The 21,452-nt window shown below is 37.9% G+C and overlaps 1 protein-coding gene and 1 non-coding gene across 3 annotated transcripts in view; one reads left to right on the top strand and one right to left on the bottom strand.

Annotated features, from left to right (window-relative positions):
- The window catches only part of BRWD1 (bromodomain and WD repeat domain containing 1), a 145,428-nt gene that overhangs the window by 108,577 nt on the left and 15,399 nt on the right, over positions 1-21,452 (bottom strand). For both annotated transcript variants that reach the window (XM_075542286.1, XM_075542285.1), the window contains exons 5-8: positions 10,068-10,218; positions 7,944-8,042; positions 7,253-7,413; positions 5,684-5,905 (exon numbers count right to left, since the gene is read on the bottom strand). In XM_075542286.1, coding sequence (XP_075398401.1) covers positions 5,684-5,905; positions 7,253-7,413; positions 7,944-8,042; positions 10,068-10,218 — 633 coding nt within the window. The remainder of the gene's footprint in view (positions 1-5,683; positions 5,906-7,252; positions 7,414-7,943; positions 8,043-10,067; positions 10,219-21,452) is intronic.
- LOC142441583 (small Cajal body-specific RNA 24) lies at positions 12,571-12,695 on the top strand. The gene has a single exon (XR_012782951.1).

Below are 21,452 nucleotides of genomic sequence, written 5' to 3'. Positions count from 1 at the left end.
GTGTCAATTCTTTTACCCTTCTTGTTCACTGTCCAACTTTTCCATGCATATGTAGTAATTGGAAACACCATAGTTTTTTTTACATGTTAACAACTACATCTGCCATAATTGACTTAACAAGTGCTGTCTTTATGACAGCTGCGCACATTCCTGGACCGTGATAAAATGGAATTCAACAGAGGCTTAATTTGTATGGGACAGGAGGGGAAATAACCCAAAAGTCCACCAAAATAGAAATGGATGAAAAAATAAGGTATACACCAACAACCAACCATTTCTCATTTATTAAAATAATTTTTCTATGTCCTGCTGAAAACGACAAACTTTAAAAATCTTATGCGTGGTTAAGTCTAAGGGACAAATAACGTATAGTTTTGCTTTTGTTAGTTGTCCTCATCTCACAGTAACTTCATGTTTTAGATTTTTTTTCCAATCCATGGATCATACTGGATGGTATGTGGACTCAGTAGACACCTCACTTAGAAGGCTGCTTGTTGTAAAAGAAGCCTTCTCATTTGATCTTTTGACCCATTGTAAAGTTGTTTCCGTTTTTAATATTTTCTGCTTCCATTTCAATTGAGGTTTTTCTGGTTTTGTTGTTTTTGTTTGTTGTATTTTACATGACTTACTGTTTATGAAATCCAGGATAGGTATTTACCTACAGGTACCTAAAGTACTTTAGATACTATAGTCAGTAACTAGATTAGTAATTACCCAGGGTCATGGAAGGGCGCGTGTAAGAAAGAAAATATTTTGAAATTGATTGTGGTGGTAATTGCACAATTCTCCTTTATATGACTTAACTATTACATTATAAGATGTGAATTAGATGCCAATAAACCTATTTTTTTAATATCATATGCCTGCTCAGGGGCAATTTAGTTCTCAAAATGACATCTTTACTCTTTAACATTTTAAAGTGGGTCTCTTGCCACACATTTGCCCATTTGACACATCATTTCATTTTTTTAAGTTTTATTAGCACGTTAATCCACAGATCATACAATTCAATCACATCAAGAGTTGTACTATTACTCCCTTAATGCAAGAACACTTTGTTCTATTAAATTTATTGACATTCTATTGACATTCCATGATGCTCACCTTCCTGACACGATCACTTAAGACAAAGTGGGTACATAAGCAAATGTGATGAAGAAAGCTGATGGTGCCCAGCTATCAAAAAATATAGCATCTGGGGGTCTTAAAGGCTTGAAGATAAACAAGCGGCCATCTAGCTGAGAAGCAACAAAACCCACATGGGAGAAGCATACCAGCTTGTGTGATCACAAGGTGTCGATAGGATTAGGTATCAGGCATCAAAGAACAAAATATCACATCACTGTGAAGGAGAGGGGGTGCAGAGTGGGGACCTACAGGCCATCTATAGGCAACTGGACATCCCCTTACAGAAGGGTAGTGGGGAGGAGACGAGCCAGTCAGGATGCAGTGTAGCAATGATGAAACATACAACTTTCCTCTAGTTCCTAAATGCTTCTTCCCCCCGCACTAACATGATCCGAATTCTACCTTGCAAGTCTGGCTAGGCCAGAGGATGTATACTGGTACAGATGGGAACTGGAAACACAGGGAATCCAGGCAGATGAACCCCTCAGTACCAGTGGTGAAAGTGGTGATACCGGGAAAGTGGAGGGAAGATGAGGCAGAAATGGGGAACTGATCACAAGGATCTACATATAACCTCCTCCCTGGGGGACAGAAAACAGAATAGTAGGTGAAGGGAGATATCAGACAGTGTAAGACATGAAAAAATAACAATTTATAAAATTATCAAGGGTTCGTGAGGGAGGGGGCACAAGGAGGGAGGGGGAAAATGAGCTGTTACCAAGGGCTCAAGTAAAAAGCAAATGTTTTGAGAATGATGGTGGCAACAAATGTACAAATGTGCTTGACACAATGGATGGATGTATGGATTGTGATAAGAGTTGTACGACCTTACAATAAAATGAGTTTTTTAAAGAGTTGTATTATTATCACCATTCGATTCTTGAACATTTTCTTCTACCTTGTACTGTCAGGTAATATTTTTTTCTAATTGTGGCAAAAATATACACAACAAAACATGTTCCAATTCCACAACTTCTTCAAGTGCTATTGATTATACTCTTTCATTGGATTTCATTTAAGTACTGCTTCCATGGACACTGACTATGGATGCGAGAAAAATAAAATCCTTGCAATCTCAATCTTTTCTCTCTAACAGGAAGATCTCTCCTGGTACAGTGATGAAGATTTTAATTTCTTTACACTGAGTTACAATTCACACTAACGGCTGCAGTCTTTGATCTTCATTAATAAGAGCTCTATGTTGAACGTGTTATAAGAAGGGACCAGTCCTGGGAGGAGATCATACTTGCTATAACAGGTGGTCAGTAAAAAAAGGAAGACCTCAATGAGAAGGACTGGTACAGTGACTGCATCAACGGGCTCAAACATAACACCGACTAAATTTGAGGATGGCTCACAACCAGGCAGGGTTTTGTTCTGTTGCCCATGGAGTCAAGTAGGTATCAGGAAAAACTCAAGAATACCTACCAAGCAACAGCAGATAAAAATGGGATTGACATACTGCTTGTTAAACAGTGACAATGTGTATGTATGGATAGTGATAAGAGTTGAAAAGACAGTGACAATGTTTTGCTATTGCCCACCACTTCTCACGCATACAATGTTTCATACAGCACTGAAGATACGCTAAGTACAAGGATAAGAACAATCACCAGAAAAAAGCCTAAGGAACAATATCAGCAAAGTACAAAATTAAGAAGAGATAGGAATGTTATAGAAACAGAAAGAGCCATTTGGCTAAAGTGTCTATCTGTATATTTAACACCTTCCCTAACAGAAATAGTGTATTTATTTATCTGTGTTACAAATTCACAAAACATAACATTCACCACTTCATTCATTAACATTTATAGGGTCCCCTTAAGTCAGAAATTACTTGATGGCAGTGGATGGATGGCATTCAATACATCCACAATCACTGTGCAAATATCACCACTATCTAGTTTTAGAGTTGGTATTATATAAAATTAATAACAATCTGTTGAAGCATTTTTAATTAATTCTTGTGAGTTTTTCAAGTAGGCAACCAAAGTTGGAAAATTAGTATTTTATATCTTCCTTTTCAATATTTATACATTTTTCTTCTTTCTTAACTGGTGTTATTTCAGCACCGCCCAGGGGATGCTATCATCCACTGTTGAAACACTGCTAAGTAAGTTTCTCTGTTTTTAAGGAGCTAAGGTGAGTAGTGGTTATACACTGGGCTGATACCTGCAAGGTCAGTAGAATGGAACCACCAGAGACTCTATAGGAGGAAGGGGAGGATTTATACTCCCGTAAAGAATTACAGCCGCAGAAATCCACAGGGAAGCTCTGTCCTATAGGGTCCATATGAGTTGGATTTGACTTGATGGTAGTGTTTGAGGTTTGTTTTTGTTGTTTTGAAAGGCTCTAGATCTGCAGTTCTCAACCTGTGGGTCAAGACCACTTTGGGACTCAAAGTACCCTTTCACAGGGGTCCCCGATTCATAACAGTAGCAAAATTAGAGTTATGAAGTAGCAATGAAAATAATTTTATGGCTAGGGGAGTCACCACAACCTGAGGAAGGATATGAAAGGGTCACGGCATTAGGAAGGTTGAGAACCACTGCTCTAGATGCTATCCAACCTCTAAAGCAATTTCTGCTTCTAGCCTGCACCCAGCAATCCTAAATCCTGTTAGTCTGTGAGAAGCAAGATAATTTGAAGCTACACTACAGTTTCTGTGAAAAACAGCTTCACTTCTGGTTTACCTTGGTTTATTCACTTTTACTCTTAAAATACAACTCATCTGGTTCACAACTAGTAGATAAAGTTTTTACTCAAAATTCCTTTTCCTGGACTCACTCACTAACTCACTCACTCACTCACTCACTACTCACTCTCACTCACTCTCTCTTACTCACTCACTCACTCACTCACTCACCAACTCACTCACTCACTCACTACGCACTCTCTCTCACTCTCTCTTACTCACTAACTCACTCACTCTCACTCACTCACTCACCAACTCACTCACTCACTCTTACTCACTCACTAACTCACTCACTCTCTCACTCACTCACTCTCTAAAAAAAAAAGACCAAATAAAATTCCTTTTCCTCAATACACTCTTAACTCTCGTTTTAATCTTCCCTCAATCACACCTAACAACAATATAGAGACCACTATACATTTCGGGCATTCCAATGGAATAATACATCTATGTGATCAAAGTTCAACGTCAGTGAGTATGACAATGTGGTCCCCAGAAGCATGTTCTACAACATGTGCAAATTATTATAAATGCAAGTGATCAGTTCCTAAGGATCATAAGACTTCATCTCGCATACACCAGGCATATTATCAAGAAAGTAATCTGTGGAGAAGGACATTATGCTTGGCCAGGAGAAGGATCAGAAGAGCAGACCAAGACCCTCAGCAAGATGGAATGACCCAGTGTGGCTACAACAACAGGCTCAAATATAACAATTGGGAGGATGACGCAAGACCAATCAGCATTTAGTTGTTTTGGGATACCATTATACACAAATTCACTCTGAATCACTATAAGCTAACTTCACAGTACTTAATACTACTATTACCCTCACCACCATCCTATCCCCAAATGAACTGAATCAGTTATTTTGGGCCTGGAGTCTAAGCAATCTGTGTTTTAAATAATCTGTCCATGCATATTTGAGAACTACCATATATACTTTTTATACTCGAGTATAAGCCGACCCCAGTATCAGCCAAGGCACCTAATTTTACAACAAAAACTGTATTAAAAATGTGCTGAAAAACTCGGCCTATATATGAGTATATACAGTCCTACTCTAGATCCAACCACCATCTAATAGATCACACATAAGAACACGTTAAAGTACTCCAAAAGGATGCAGCAATTGGCACCATCTAGCTCCTATTCCCCAGAAACTGCCAGGGAATTAAAATATCCCTCAGTAAGGAGTACCATCTGTGTGGTATAGTTTCTTTTATAGCAACCAAGTGCAAAGTGTTGACTTTCTTGGCTCCTAATTCACAAATTAAACCATGCCTCTTCTAAAACAACTGGAAATTTGAACATCAACAAAAAACAATTGACAATGGTGGTGTGGTTTATGTTTTTAAAAAGAATCCCTAACTTTTACAGAGACATTCTGGGGGAAAAAACTTGAAATACTGAACAGAATTTGCTGTATGAACATAAAGTCATGTGACTATGAAATGGGTTCATGGCTATGTAGGAGTTCATTATTCTGTCCACTTTTTTATAGGCCCAAAATTATCCTCCATAACAAAGAAAGAAATCCACTTTAGCCAATTTAATCAGTTTGTGAAAAATCCACACAATTTAAAACAGAGAATTATCCTAGCACCAGTTTTTAATTGACACTCATCCAGTTCAACCATAAAGCTCAAAGAAATGTTATCCATCTTCTTACAAAGCTCTAACTGCATTAGGTTTTGGTTGCATCATTTTATTCATTTATTGTCTAAGAATAACTGATTATATTTTCTTTTGATTACTAAATTTAAAAATCACACACTATTCTCAACTCCAATACAAATTAAAAGGAAACAGTGACAGTAATAAACACATATAAGTGCACATCAAAGTTAAAACTTTTACCTGTAAAGATGTAATTGATCCCGTGTGTCCTTGTAGCACAGCAACTGGGGCACAAGTTCTCAAGCACCATACTCTAATTATCTTATCACAGCTCCCAGCAGCAATCATGGTGTTCTCATAGTTTACTGCCATATCTGAAATTTCTGCAGAATGACCTCTTAATGTGGATAATAAGCGGCCATTATGCGTTGACCAAATCTTTACCAAACAGTCATCTGATCCCTACAGGAAAAAAATAAAATAAACCCAAAAATAAATGCGTACCCACCAGTACACAAAATCTTTTAAAGTAATCTTTTTACATGCTACCCAGACTGTAACTTCCTCACTTTCCAATTGCATGATCCTCTATAAATTTAATAGTATTTGTTTTAAAACAAAAGAAATCTACCTAATGACATAGTGATGTTATAACTACTGTAAGTTGGATGATATTTTATTAACTTGTTATTATACTATACAAATTGTCTGACAAAGTAAGTACAACTAAAAGTTCATGGCTCATCTATTTCAATTAATAATGGTTAAGTGTTTAACTCACGCCAAATTAAGTAATTTAATGAGGTCAGTTTCATCGATTGAGAAATAAGTGGCAATCCCCCCTAAATAATAAGCTGGACATTAGCACCCTAATTTTAAAGATCCATTGTCTAAATTCAGAGGGTCAACCAACATGCATTCACTCAGCAGGAAGAAGCTATTATGAATCTCACGTGTGAAAAATGAAACTGAAAATTCTCAAGCTCTTCTAATTTCCCTTTGAAATATTCAAATGGTTAACTTAAATTCTAAAATTTTTAATCATTTAGAACCCTAAAATATTTTTATTATCAACGTTTTCTCTGGATCAGTGATTAATCAGTATAAATAAAAATCACCTACAAAAGATTTTAAATGTTTAGGAAATGAGGATGGCAATGAATGTATATATATGCTTGATACAACTGATGTACAGTATATTGTAAGAGACTCCAATAAAACTTTTTTTTCAATAAAACTTTTTTAAAAGAAGATTTGAAGATTTTTTGTTGTTAATACACTTATGAGAAGTAAATCTAACTTAGTAGGTCTACAGGAGATAAAGTAAGGATGGATTTTTTCTTAACTTTTAAAAACCACCTCAATGGTCATATGCTTAGGAATCACTAATCTAAATGAAGGTCTTTAAAAACAACACAAAATCCCAACTATCTTCATCTTAACTACTGAAGGTACCTCGGGTCCCATATCAGACCCTCCAAAACTCCAAATTCACACCAACAAGTCAATTCTGACTCATAGTAACCTTACAAGATACAGTAGAACTGCCCCTGTGGGTTTCTGTGGCTGTAAATTTTATGGTAAGACCGCCTCATCTTTCTCTTGTGGAATGTTAATGACTAGTGGATTCAAACTGCTGACCTCATTAATAGCCCAATGTGTACTCACCACACCACCAGAGATCCACATGGAGTCAAAATCTTTTTCCCTGAGAATAGAAAATCTAAAATCTACATGTTTTAGAAGATTCTCACAAAGCCTCTACTGAACACTACAGAGCCCCAAATTAAATTTAAAATGTTAACTCACTGTGAAAATTCTATGTCCTGTTCTATCAAATGCTACACAATAAACAGCAGAGAGATGTCCAAGAATCCTTCTGTGCATTTTTAAATGCTGATACATAATTCCTGGAAATGCTGTGTTAAAAGCGGAACACCCTGTGAGTTGTTTTCCTCGATGGATCTCCACTAGGAAATAAAAATAATGAAAAAGTTAAGGGAGTGCTTCTATGTAAAAATTAATAAAGTCAAAGATTCTATGTGAGGTGCCCTGTAGCCGATTTGTTAGCTCACAGCAACCCCAACCTAATAGAGAGAGGGACTTCCAAAGGGTTACTAAATCATATTCTAAAAATCTTCAGGACATAAGTTTCCTCCCAATTATTATATTACTATATCAGTAATACTGATTTCTTTTCAAGATAAGATTATTTTAATTCATTTCTATTTTTTAGGAAATTACTTAAGGAAACAACAAAATCTGACATTTGAGTTGGTACTAGTAAAACAGTAGTACCACTATTTCCTTTTAAACATTGCAGTAGCATTTTCAAAGTTGTTCAAGAAATTAAAAGAATACTTTAGGGCATGTAAAAGGCCAAGTTCCAACAAATGTACAAATGTGTTTGACATAATGGATGCATGCATGGATTGTGATAAGAGTTGCACAAATCCCCAATAAAATTAATTTAAATAAATAAGAGGCCAGTTTCACTTACCAAGATTTGGTGGGGAGCCATAATTCACAGGCATTTCAGGTGGTCTTCCTCTATGAAGAGCAGCAAAGGCAGAGCCCTTCCAAACTGTGTGCCTGCAGTCTTTAAAATGAATTTTAGATACACATAAAATCTTGAAAGTTAACCCAAAAAAAGATTTTAAAGAATACTTACGTATATTGTAATAAACTGTTTATTCAAAGTTTAACCAACTAATATACTTTAACAGAATAGCCCTGAAGGTTTATTAGACTATTTCTGAAGAGAAAAAGGTTTAAGACATCTCAGATACAACAGCAACAACAACTAACATTTGTGCAGCACTTTACAATTTACAAAGTGCGTTCAACATACATTGTATCTCATTTAAATCCTCACAACAACCCTGTGAGGTAGGTATTATCGTCAGTTTGTAAGTGAGGTAACTGAGGCTCAAAGGTTCCAGGACCTTTAAAGAGAACCACTGCAAATAATTAGTAGGCATGGACCATAAAAAAGACCTTGATTTAAAGTCCCAGAGTACATTTTTATTTTTCAATGTGGAATTAAGCCATATAATATATAAAAGGACTTAATCACACCTGATCCAACTTTCCAAAATGGAAGGCTTTTGTTAAGAAAAATTTATTTGATGTATATGGAAATTCTTAAAATCAATTTATTTAAATGGCCTTCAGTTTTCATATTAATTTGACCGATACTACCATGACTTTAAGTTTTCTTAGGAAGTACTGACAAATGTAAACGGCTCTCCTCTTAATCTGCTATCAGATCATCCTGTACACAAGGAGGAGACCCTATGTAGGATCTATGCCTCTGAACACAAATCCCAAGGTCCCATTCCTCTTCAATCTACTAGTAAATACTCATCTGCCCTCCTCTATAGGAGACAGTAGCAGAACACCAGTTACAAGCAATCTTTGTTGTGCTAAAAAATTAGTCTCTCAAAGCTGAAAGAGGAAGGGAGAAAAGTACATTATACAAAACCTCTACTGAGCCTCGGGTGCCCCAAACTAACAGGTATATTAGGTTTACATGAATGGATTCATTACCACCATCATGATCAAAGAGCAGTTACATGGCATTCCCTTATGGCACTAGAACAAGACAAACAGAGAAATATGGCCCCTACACTAGGACAGCTTACTGTATTTAATCAATGAAGTCTTCAAAGGGCTGCCACTCTCAGTGTTGTGCTCATCACTGAATCACCACATTTGAGCATTAACACAAGGAAAACAGACCACCCAAGAAAGCACTACATAACAACCTAATGTAGAATAATTACACGGTGGATAGGGACACATAAGAATATGGACAGCAACCTGAATCAATCCACATTGTGGCATGACTACTGAGCACTAGGAAACAATGACAGCTGACAAACCTAACTAGCATGGAACCAAGAGGGTGGGCTGCTCTTGCTGTCAAAGATGTATACTAGTGCTGCATCTAAAGAGCAGCATCACGTCAGCAACAGCTCTTATCAAAACTTATCTTGGGATTAACTTCACGTATGCTAAGGATCAAACACCAACAATGTCCCATTAGCAGTTGAGCTATCCATGTTTTATACATAAATCTTATCACATACATGTACTTAGTCTAGGTCATTTATACCAAGCTAACAGAATATAGAAAAATTCAATCATTTTGCTATCACATAACTTTATGAAAAAAATAAACTGGTAAAAAAAAGAACCACGAAATTGTACAGTTTGGGTGATGTTTTCAAATGGCTATCAAACTTAGAAAATTTCAGGATCTTATAGCAAATGAAGTATTTCTAGCATTTAAAAGTTTATTAGACACATACAATTACATTCAGTGAAAACTAAGCTACAAAATAAAAAATTAAGAACTCACATTGTTAAAACCTCAAGCATCTCAGAATAAGGTAAAGATTTGTATAGCTTAACATCTATACCTAATCAATATTTTTAAAAGCAGAAGGACTCATTAAACACTTTTATAATAAAATTCAATGCTCTATGCTAAATGGAGAGAATTTTATAGTCCACAGGATGATTTATAGTTACATAACACCTTTCTTCCACAATGCTTACATTACAGCACAATTATAATAACTATTAATACAAAGCAGAACGCTTCTTCAAATTAAGGTACCTTTTGCTGTACGTAGCAAAGACTGCCTTCCTGCACCAAGTAAAGAAGTCACTCTTGAAATACTGGGTGGAATTTCTTTATCCAAAATAGGACCGATCCGCTGACAGATTTGCAACAGATGATCAGGAGCCACATGTTTATTGGATAAGACCTGGTTGGAGATCAAGTTATAAAAACAATACTGTTTACAAAAAAACATTAAATATTTAGGGATATATTTGACAAAATAAATAGAAAACATGTGCACTGAAAACTACAAAACACTGAGAAGTTAAAGGCCTAAGTATGCAGACCAAGATCTTCATGAGTCAGAAGACTCAATATAATGAACTCCAAGCTTAGGGTTATCTAAGCAATCCCCACCAAAATCCCAGCAGGCTTTTTTGTCAAAACTATTCTAAAATTCATGTTTATGAAGTTCACAGAGAATGGAAATGTCCTTAAAAAGGCAAAGTAACTTTGAGAAAGAGCAAAGTTACAGTACTAATACCTAATTTTAAGAAATGGTATACTTTTTTAAGAAATGTTATACTTGCAAACTAAAGGACAAAGACTTTGCCCGTTACCAAGGAGAGGAGGACAAGAGAGGCAAGATGTAGCAACTGACTGGAGAGTTAACAGGTGTTGACTGGGGTCAAATGTAAGATAGAAGCCCACAGAAGGGAGTTGAACGCTGAGTTAATTAGCTGAAATATAAAATGTCCACCCAATTCACAATTTTAAAAAATTGTAATAAAGCTGCAATAACCAAACAGTACAATGTCATAGAGCCTACACCATAGACAGAGATTAATGAAACAAATATAAAGTCCAGAAGCAAACCGACACATAAAGGAAAAAAGGTTTTGGCTAAAGTGCAAATTCAGTGAAAATGGATCATTTTGTTTTGTTTTGTTTTGTTTTAACTAAATGGTGCTGGAGCAATCGAAAATATACCTGCAAATTCAAAAAAATTTGATCCATATTTGATACCACAATCACAAATTAACTCAAGACAGACCAGAGATACAAATGTGTAACATATCATAAAACTCCCTAAGGGTTAAAGACTTTTTTAATTACCATATATACTCATGTATAAGCCACGTTTTCAGCACATTTTTTTAAATAAATCATTTTGCTGGGGACTCATACAACTCTTATCACAATCCATTGTGTTAGGCACATTTGTACATTTGTTGCCATCATCATTCTCAAAACATTTGCTACTTGAGCCCTTGGTATCAGCTCATTTTTTTTCTACTCCCTCCCTCACGAACCCTTGATAATTTATAAATTATTTTTTCATGTCTTACACTGTCCGAGGTCTCCCTTCACCCACTTTTCTGTTTTCCATCCCCCAAGGAGGGGGTTATATGTAGATCCTTGTGATCGGTTCCCCCTTTTATACCCTATCTTCCCATTACCCTTCCTGGTATGGCTACTCTTCATTATTGGTCCTGAGAAGTTTATCTGTCCTGGATTCCTGTGTTTCCTTCTCTGATCTGCACCAGTGTACATCCTCTGGTTTCAGGACATTTTTAATTCAGTTTTTGTGGTAAAATTAGGTGCCTCGGCTGATATTCTGGTAGGTTTATACTCGAGTATATACAGTAATTTTTTAAAATCATTTTATTAGGGGCTTTTACAGCTCTTATAACAACCCAAACATCAATTGTATCAAGCACAATTGTACGTATGTTCCCATTATCCTTTTCAAATCATTTACTTTCTACTTGAGTCCTTAGTATCAGCTCATTTTTTTCTTCCCTCACCCACCCTCATGAACTGTTGATAAATAATATTATTATTTTCATATCTTATACCATCTGTGGTCTCCCTTCACCCATGTTTGTTATTTGTCACCCAAGACTTCTACTAACAACATCAAAAGCACATTCTACAAAGGAGCAAAAATTAGGAGGAAATATGTGTAAAACATATGCAGCAAAAATTCTTAGAGGTAGAACTCAATGAAAGTGTCTTGTTTTTCCAGGTCTTGTTTACTACCTTAGGCAAGGTGTAATCATCAGTTTACAAGTTTTCTATCACTATATATGGGAAAAACTTGAGTTTTCCTTCTCTGACAGGCGGAACCTACCAAATGTCCATGAACAGGTGAACTATGAAATACTATCAGCACTGAAAAGGTCAACAGAAACATATACAATGACATGCTGAATTAATTACACTAAGTGAAAGCAGCTGAAAACAAGTATATATACTGTTGTTCACCTATGTAAAATTCTATACAATGCAAGGTAATATACAACACAGAGCAAATCATGGTTATATAAGGAAAAGTGCAGGGAGGAGCAGAAAAGAAGAATTATAAAGGGATATAACAAAACTTTCTGGATAGTGGACATTCACCATCTTGATTTTGATCATTTCATGGGTACATACATTGGTCATATTTTATCAAATTCAATATTTTAATTATGTACAGTTTTTTGTATGTAAATTAAACCTCAAAAACAAAACCAGGAACACAAAAGGGTATTGCATAAGAAAGGTAGGGGAGTGGACATTTAATTTTTATTGTTTCTTCTCAAGGTGAAGATAACATAAATATCCTAGAGAAATATGGTAGCTCCTTCTGTTCACTCTTTGAAGTACAAAGGGTGGCTCGCTATGCTACTGACATTTTAAAAATAAAGGGTAGGGGAAAGGTGGGGAGGAGGAGAGGAGAAAAGGGATACCAAGAGCCATGATCAACACATAACCACACACACCCCACTTAGTATTACTAATTGGATCCCACTTATTAATACTAAAAAGTACTCTCAGGTACTAACCATGGCCCATATTCTCCAAATTTCCCAAGAAATAGTACTCTAGAGGAATCTCACAGCACAGCTCTAGATCCTACTTTTGTTCTTAATCCATAGATCTCAACATTAAAAAGATGAACAATCCAATTGAAAAATTGGCACAGGAAATGAATATAGTTCACTAAAGATGGCAGCCAAGGCAGCCAAAACACACAAAGAAATGTTCAGTCACTATGCACTTGAGAATGAAAATCGAAACGATGAGATACCACTTCACACTGGCACTGATAACGAAGTCCAAAGCAACAGAAAATAACAAATGTTGGAATGAATGTGGAGAAAGTAGAAGCCTAAGACACTGCTGAAAGGATTTTAAAACTATACAACTGTGGAAAGCAATATGAGGCTTTCTTAAACAAATGGGACTAGAACTACCAAATTATCCACTAAACATAAGCAAATACATATACACCATGTATATCACAGCACTACTCACAACAGCAAAGAGCTGAAAAAACCTAAATGGATAAACTTTGGTACATACATACAATGGAACACTATGCATCACTAAAGAATAATGATTAAAATGGATTTGGAAGATAGGCTACGAAGTTAATCACATACATTGACAAACATTAAATATTTATGGTAGTCTTTTTTTTTGGGGGGGGTCTTTTCTTTATTCTTTATATTATTATTTTCTAATTGCCTTTTGCTGCTTGTTTCTGTTGAGTTTCTCAGTTTGTGAAGCACAGGAGTGGATGCAAAGAGAAAATAATTGAAGCAATGGTTTATCAGGGATGTGGCGTAGGAATAGGGGAGTAGTGGGGAGAGTGAAAGAATCTGAGCAATTAATGAGGGAATTGGGAAGGGAACACTACAATTGATTGTAAAGTATCAACAACTCTTTTTTTAAGTGATTTAACCATAGAAGTGTATATATCAATACTGTATCAAGAAAGCTACTTAAAAAAAAAAAAGGAACCAAACTTGACCAATGGTTACCATGGGTGAAGGATAATGAGTTGTTGCTTAGGGGCACTGAATTGATGTTAATGGTGGTGGAATCATTTGTAAAAGGATCTCAACAACGGTTGTACAACATGAAGCGTATAATCAATGGTACTAAATTATACATGTAGAAGTTGTGGAATTGAAGAATGTTTTGTTGTGTTTTGCCACAAAAAATTTAATTGAATGAATAACCATGAGTATAATAAGAGAATGTTCTAGAATTTAATGTAGTGATAAATATACGCTTCTTGATATGATTCAATTATTGAATTATATGTATGCCTTGTGGATGAAGTTCTAATAAAAATGCTAAAAAAGAAAAGGACAAATACTGATATGAAGCCAAAGTCACTGTTATAAAAGGGAAAAAAGACAAAAGGTTTCCATACCAAAAGAATCAAGCTTTGATAGGTGGGGTGGAGGGGAGTGAAAAGGAGGGAGCAGAACGAAAGACTAAATAAATATTTTTAAAGATGTGGGGAAAAGTACTGACCCTGCATCATCATAAATGGAATCTGACATCTCAAACTCAGCTGTGTTAGTTCTGGGTCCCTGGGCACGGTTGCTAATCCTTCTGCAAAGCATTTCATCATCTGTAAACTGAGCTAAGGAGTCCTTGGGTGGTGTGAGCAGTTACAGACTGACTACAAACCAAAGGTTGTGGTTTGCACACCTCTAAGGTCACAGCCTTGAAAAACCAAAGCAGCAGTTCTACTGTGCACAAGAGGTCAACATGAGTCACACTTGACCAGGTGGCATCAAGCAATCAATGGGTTATCTTGAATATTAACAGTATGTTCTCATAAATGATAGTGATGAATATAAATTTAATAAATCCTTAATGAGATCAATTTACAATTACCAGTGAAAACATGTGAACCACGTACCAATTTACTCTTTCCTTAAATTACGAGCACATAATCACATGAGTACAGACATACAATGGTAAATAAACAAAACACTGCCACTGTATTTCCAGTTCATACCACAGGCTTATCCTTTAAAAACGTGGGTTTAAAATTACTGAGATAATCAGTATACAGATGCAGTTAAATTTTCTCAGTCTTAAAAGTTTTTTAAAAAGGAATTTTTTTTAAAAAAAAGCAAAAGTGGCATAGGGGCTTGGGGCAGGGAGTAAGCCCTTGTAGATCCACAGGCAGGGAGTGGGACTCAGCTACATAGTTTCTTTTGCTTCCCTCGCTTCCCTGTACCCCTGCACAGTCTAGTCTCACTTTTTTATTTTTCTCACCCCCCTTGTTCCTGCCCTGCTCTCTCACACTCCATTGCGGACTTATGGGGCACTCCCATTGCCCTAGGGCATTTGCACCTGGGTCACACCCAGCTAGGTGAGCTCCACCCTGCATAGATAGCCCAAGGCTAGGGTAAGGCCTGCTTGCTCTCCAGGGGAAACTCCTCAGACTTCTCACCAGGGAGTTCCTGTCTGTGTACCTGGGGACATAAGGCAGCTCAGCCAACACTTATCAATATTCACACCAATAGCGGGAACTTCAGCCCACCCTCTGCAACACTGGTGCAGGCAGTTGATCTGCCATCTGGGGCACTCCCCTAATAGGGAAGCCACAGGAAGATAAAGTGGTAGGTTAATCACATAGCAAAATCAGCTGTAGGCAGATCGAAGAAGAATTCCTATAAGTCTTCCAGAGAGAGACTAGAAAATGGCACCTGGTCCCTCAAAAACAACTCAACGCAAACAGCCATCACCCCCAATGACCTCAACGAAAAAACAGGAGAAACAAAAGGCAAAGGAAGAAGATGTCCTGAACATAACAACATACATAGAAGAAGCAGACATTGAGATGCCATACAAAGAAGCTCTCAGAATGGTGCTTGGAGCGATGCAGAATATGAGGGAAACACTACAGAAAAAGGATGAAATGATAGAGGATATAAAAGACACATACCAAAGGAAAATACAGGAGCTTGAGGAGCAGGTAACGAAACACAATAGCAGAATCATGTTCCTTGAGAATCGATTCGAGGAATCAGAGAACCGCATCAGTGGCGTGGAGGACAGCCAAGCAGACTTTAATAAACGTGAACAAAAATCTAATAAGAGCATCAGAGAAGCCGAAGAAAACCTAAGAGCTATGTCTGATGCTATGAAGCGGAACAACATTAGAATTATTGGCCTACCGGAGGAAGACACAACAAAGAAGTCATCTGCAACAATAGCGAGAGAATTCTTGGAGGAAAACTTCCCCAGCCTAATGAATGAAAACCAAGCAACCATCCAGGAGGCTGAAAGAACACCAGCACGACGGGACCCCAAGAAGAAATCACCAAGGCACATAATAGTTAAACTTTCAAACTTTGAGGAAAAGGAGAAAATCATGAGAGCAGCTAGGGAAAAGCAAGCAATCACATATAAAGGTTCCCACATAAGGATATGCTCAGACCTATCAGCAGAAACTATGAAAAAAAGGAGAGAGTGGAGTAACATATTCCAAAAATTGAAAGAAAACAACGCAAATCCAAGAATACTCTACCCAGCCAAATTATCGATCAAGATCGATGGAGAAGTAAAAGTCTTCCCAGACAAGGAAAAACTCAAAAAATACGTTACAACAAACCCAGCATTACAAAAGATCCTCGCCGACTCAGTATGGGCAGAAGAACACTCACCAAGCACAAATAAGACACCAGCACATAGAACAACTTCACCCAGAGCACAACAAAGAGAAAACAGACCCCAAGATAGCAATGACTTAAGGATGGAAAGAAGTCAAGAATGATACACACACAAAACACACACTAATGAGAAAGGAAAGTAGGAAAACTCCCAACACAAAAAGTATAAAATGGCATCACAGAGTCCGCACATGGAGATAATAACCCTGAATATCAATGGCCTGAACTCAGGCATTAAAAGACTGAGACTTGCAGAATGGCTTAGAAAACACAACCCATCAATTTGCTGCCTACAGGAGACACACCTCAAGGCTACAGACAAAAATAGGCTGAGAATCAAAGGCTGGAGAAGGACCTACCAAGCAAACAGCAACACAAAAAAAGCAGGGGTTGCAATCCTTATCTCGGATAAAATTGACCTCAAAGTGCAAACCATAAAAAGAGATAAGGAGGGACACTATATAATGCTCAAGGGAATGATAGACAATGAACCACTAAGCATTGTAAACATATATTCCCCGAATGAGAGACCAGCTCAATATGTGAACCAAACACTCCAAAAGATTAAGAAAGAAATCACAGACTCGACAATTATAGTGGGTGACTTCAACACACCACTCACTGAGAAAGATAGATCACAGGGAAAGAAACTCAACAAGGAGACTAGAGAGCTAAACTCCACAATTAGACAATTTGGCCTAATAGATATTTACAGAGCTTATTTACAGAGCTTTTCATCCAAATACAAAAAATTTCACATTCTTTTCAAGTCCTCATGGCACATATTCGAAGATAGACCACATGCTGGGGCATAAGGCAAATCTACATAAATTTAAACACATTGAAATAATACAGACCTCTCTCTCTGACCACTGTGCCATAAGACTGGAAATCAACAAAAGGAAGACAAAGAAAATAAGAGCAAATAATTGGAGGATGAATAACTCTCTACTGCAAAAGGAGTGCATACTGGTGCAGATCCGAGACGAAATCAGGAAATTTCTCGAAACCAACGAAAATGAGCACACGACGTACCAAAACTTATGGGACACAGCAAAGGCAGTCATCAGAGGAAGGTTCATAGCAATACAAGCACACCTAAGAAAGGAAGAGAGACTCATGACGGATACGCTGACACAAAATTTACAAAAACTAGAGCTGAGTCAGCAGGACAGCCCTACTAATAGCAAAAGAAAAGAAATTATAAAAATCAGGGCTGAGATTCAGGAGAGGGAAAATAAAAAAACTATGGAAAAAATTAATATCGCTAAAAGTTGGTTCTTTGAAAAGATAAACAGGATCGATAGACCATTGGCAAACCTAACCAAAGAAAGGAGGGAACAAATCTCAATAGCAAGAATAAGGGATGAAAGAGGGGTCATTACAACAGACCCTAATGAAATCAAAAGGATAGTTACACAATACTATGAAGGATTGTACTCCAATGAATTCAACAATTTGGAAGACATGGACAAATTCCTGGAAAAACAATCCCTCCCTAGACTATCCTCGGTGGACATCAAAAATCTCAACAGACCCATCGCAATAGAAGAAATAGAAAAGGTTATCAAGGGATTACCAACAAAAAAATCCCCTGGACCAGATGGATACACTGGAGAATTCTACCAAGCATTCAGGGAAGAACTAATACCAATCCTACACAAACTTTTCCAGAACATAGAAAAAGATGGCAAACTCCCAAACTCCTTCTATGAAGCTAGTATAACTCTGATACCCAAACCGGGCAAGGATCCCACAAGAATCGAGAACTACAGACCGATATCCCTAATGAACATTGATGCAAAAATCCTTAACAAAATACTAGCCAACAGAATACAAAAGTATATAAAACAAATAATTCACCATGACCAAGTGGGATTCATACCAGGGATGCAGGGATGGTTCAACATACGAAAGACCATTAGTATTATTCGTCACATTGACATGAAAAAGTATAAGAATCACATGATAATATCAATAGACGCAGAAAAAGCATTCGACAACATTCAACACCAATTCCTGTTTAAGACACTAGCGAAGATAGGAATGGAAGGAAAGTTCCTCAAGACAATACAAGCTATATATGAAAAACCAACAGCCAAAGTGGTAGTCAATGGAGAAAAGACTAACACAATCCCACTGAAAAAGGGAACCAGACAAGGATGCCCCTTGTCTCCACTCGTATTTAATATCGTGCTGGAGGTTTTAGCTAACAGCATAAGGCAAAGAAGTGACATCAAAGGTATTCGTCTGGGGAAGGAAGAGGTGAAACTATCGTTATTTGCAGATGATATGATTTTATATATGAAAAATCCCAAAAGTTCCACAAGGGGAGTACTGGAAGCAATAGAGGAGTTTGGCAGAGTGGCAGGATACAAGATCAACAAACAGAAGTCCATCGGACTGTTATACACATCAGATAAGACCACAGAAGAAGAGATCAAAAAGGTGGTACCCTTCACAATAGCCAAACACAAACTGAAATATCTAGGGATACACTTGACTGAAAAAACAAAAGATCTATATAGGGAAAACTATAGAACACTATTACAAGAAACCAAGAGCGACCTCAACAAATGGAAGAATATTCCGTGCTCTTGGATTGGGAGACTTAATATAGTTAAGATGTCAGTTCTGCCAAAGGCACTATATAAGTTTAATGCAATCCCGATACAATTACCATCATCTTTCTTCAAAGAAATGGAAAAACTGATTACCAACTTCATATGGAGAGGGAAGAAGCCCAGAATTAGCAGAGAACTCCTCAAGAAGAAGGACACCGTGGGAGGGCTTGCTTTACCTGACTTTGGCACATACTATACAGCCACAGTTCTCAAAACTGCATGGTATTGGTACAATGACAGATACTCAGACCAATGGAAAAGAAATGAAAACCCAGAAATAAAAGCATCAGCATACACACAGCTGATCTTTGACAAGGGCCCCAAAAAGATCAAATGGGAAGCAGATGCCCTCTTTAACAAGTGGTGCTGGAAAAAATGGATATCAACATGCAGAAAAATGAAGCAAGACCCTTATCTCACTCCATGCACAAGAATAAACTCAAGGTGGATCACAGACCTTGAAGTTAAACCCCAAACTATTAGGGCCATCAATGAGGGAATTGGGACCAACTTGAGAACTTTGGCGCAGGGAATACACAGGCTATCAGAAATAGGGAAGGACACAAACACAGAGGAGGCACAAATCGACAAATGGGATATACTGAAGATAAAACACTTGTGTACATCTAAAGAATTCACCAAGAGAGTAATAAGAGAGTCCACAGACTGGGAAAACATCTTTAGCAATGACACATCAGACAAAGGCCTTATTACTAAAATCTACAGTACTCTGCTAGCTTCCAAAAAGAAAAAAACCAATAGCCCACTTGAAAGGTGGGCAAAAGACTTAAACAGAAGTTTCACAGGGGCAGAAATCCGAATGGCCAACAAACATATGAGAAAATGTTCCCGATCTTTAGCCATAAGAGAAATGCAAATTAAAACAACAATGAGGTACCACCGGACACCCTCACAGGTAGCCCAATTCAAAAAATCAGAAAGCAACAAGTGTTGGAGGGGCTGTGGGGAGACAGGAACTCTCATCCACTGCTGGTGGGACTCTAAGTACGTACAGCCACTATGGAAATCAATCTGGCGATACCTAAAACAGATGGAAATAGAGTTACCATATGACCCAGCAATCCCCCTACTGGGCATATACCCAGAAGAGGCAAGAAACAAACCAAGACCAGACATCTGTGCTCCAATGTTCATTGCGGCACAGTTCACAATTGCAAGGAGTTGGAAGCAACCCAAATTTCCATCAACTGACGATTGGATTAAAAAACTGTGGTATATACATACAATGGAATACTACGCATCACTAAAGAGCAGTGATGAACGTATGAGGCACATAGCGGCATGGGAAGAACTGGAGGAAATCAAGCTAAGCGAAGTAAGTCAGGCACAAAAGGACAAGTACAACATGAGTCCGCTGAGGTAAGAATTTAAAAAAAATTTTTTTTTTAAAGCAAAAGTGGCACAGGGAAAAAAGCTACTGTATACAAACATTTTAGAGGTGAAGACGGGGTAGTATGGAAGAGACCAGACCAAAACCAGGGATGTACATGGTAGACAATAGTGGAGGAGGTGGGGAAAGGAAAACAAAAGGATGAATACAAGGAAGAAAAGGGTAGTGGGGTCATAGGGCATTAATCCACCCAAGGGGAGGGTATTGTTTATATCTCCACAGGGAAAGTGGGACCAGACTTCAACCCAGTGTCCCAAGGTGTGAACGCAATATCCCGGTGTGGAGGAGGGAACCGGTGGAGAGGTCTGGGAGGCTGGCCCCAGCACCATAAATTAAGTGGATTCCTGCCCCTCCCCCGAAAAGAATTTTTTCCAAAGGACGATATTGACTCGGCAGCTCTGGGAGATGGACATATTTGATCAGAGCACACGGGAGCAGATGAAGGGGCAGGAGGAGAGAGTGGAGCACAGCCTGGCCCACCAGGCCGTGATGATGATGTTCCTGAGTAGAGCAGCCAGTCCACAGAGAGAACAACATGGCTGGCCCCACTATGAGACATGATGCCCCTCAGTGACTAAGGGCGATACAGGGGACAGCACCGGAGACACAGTGGGAATTGCACCTGACCTGATCCCACCACACCGAGGCAAATCACTGGGGGAGTGCAGCGGAACAGCAAGGGAATGGAGTGGCAAGGTCCCCAGGGAATGCTGAAAGTGGACTTTGGGGCCAGGGCGTGGTGCCCCAACAGACTGGACTGGAAAACGCTCCTAAGGGCCAGCAAACGATCCCTGAACTAACTACAAGCTTTTCTCTTGTGAACTGTTTTATTCTGTTCTTTGTCAGTGGTTTGTTTTTGTTGTTTTGTTGTCTGGTTGTATACTGTTGCTTTGTTTTCCTCTGTCTAGTTTTCGTGCATGTTAGTGACTCCACA

Source organism: Tenrec ecaudatus, chromosome 2, assembly GCF_050624435.1.
Source record: "Tenrec ecaudatus isolate mTenEca1 chromosome 2, mTenEca1.hap1, whole genome shotgun sequence".
Classification (NCBI taxonomy): Eukaryota; Metazoa; Chordata; class Mammalia; order Afrosoricida; family Tenrecidae; genus Tenrec; species Tenrec ecaudatus.
This window is presented reverse-complemented; position numbering and strand designations above follow the sequence as displayed.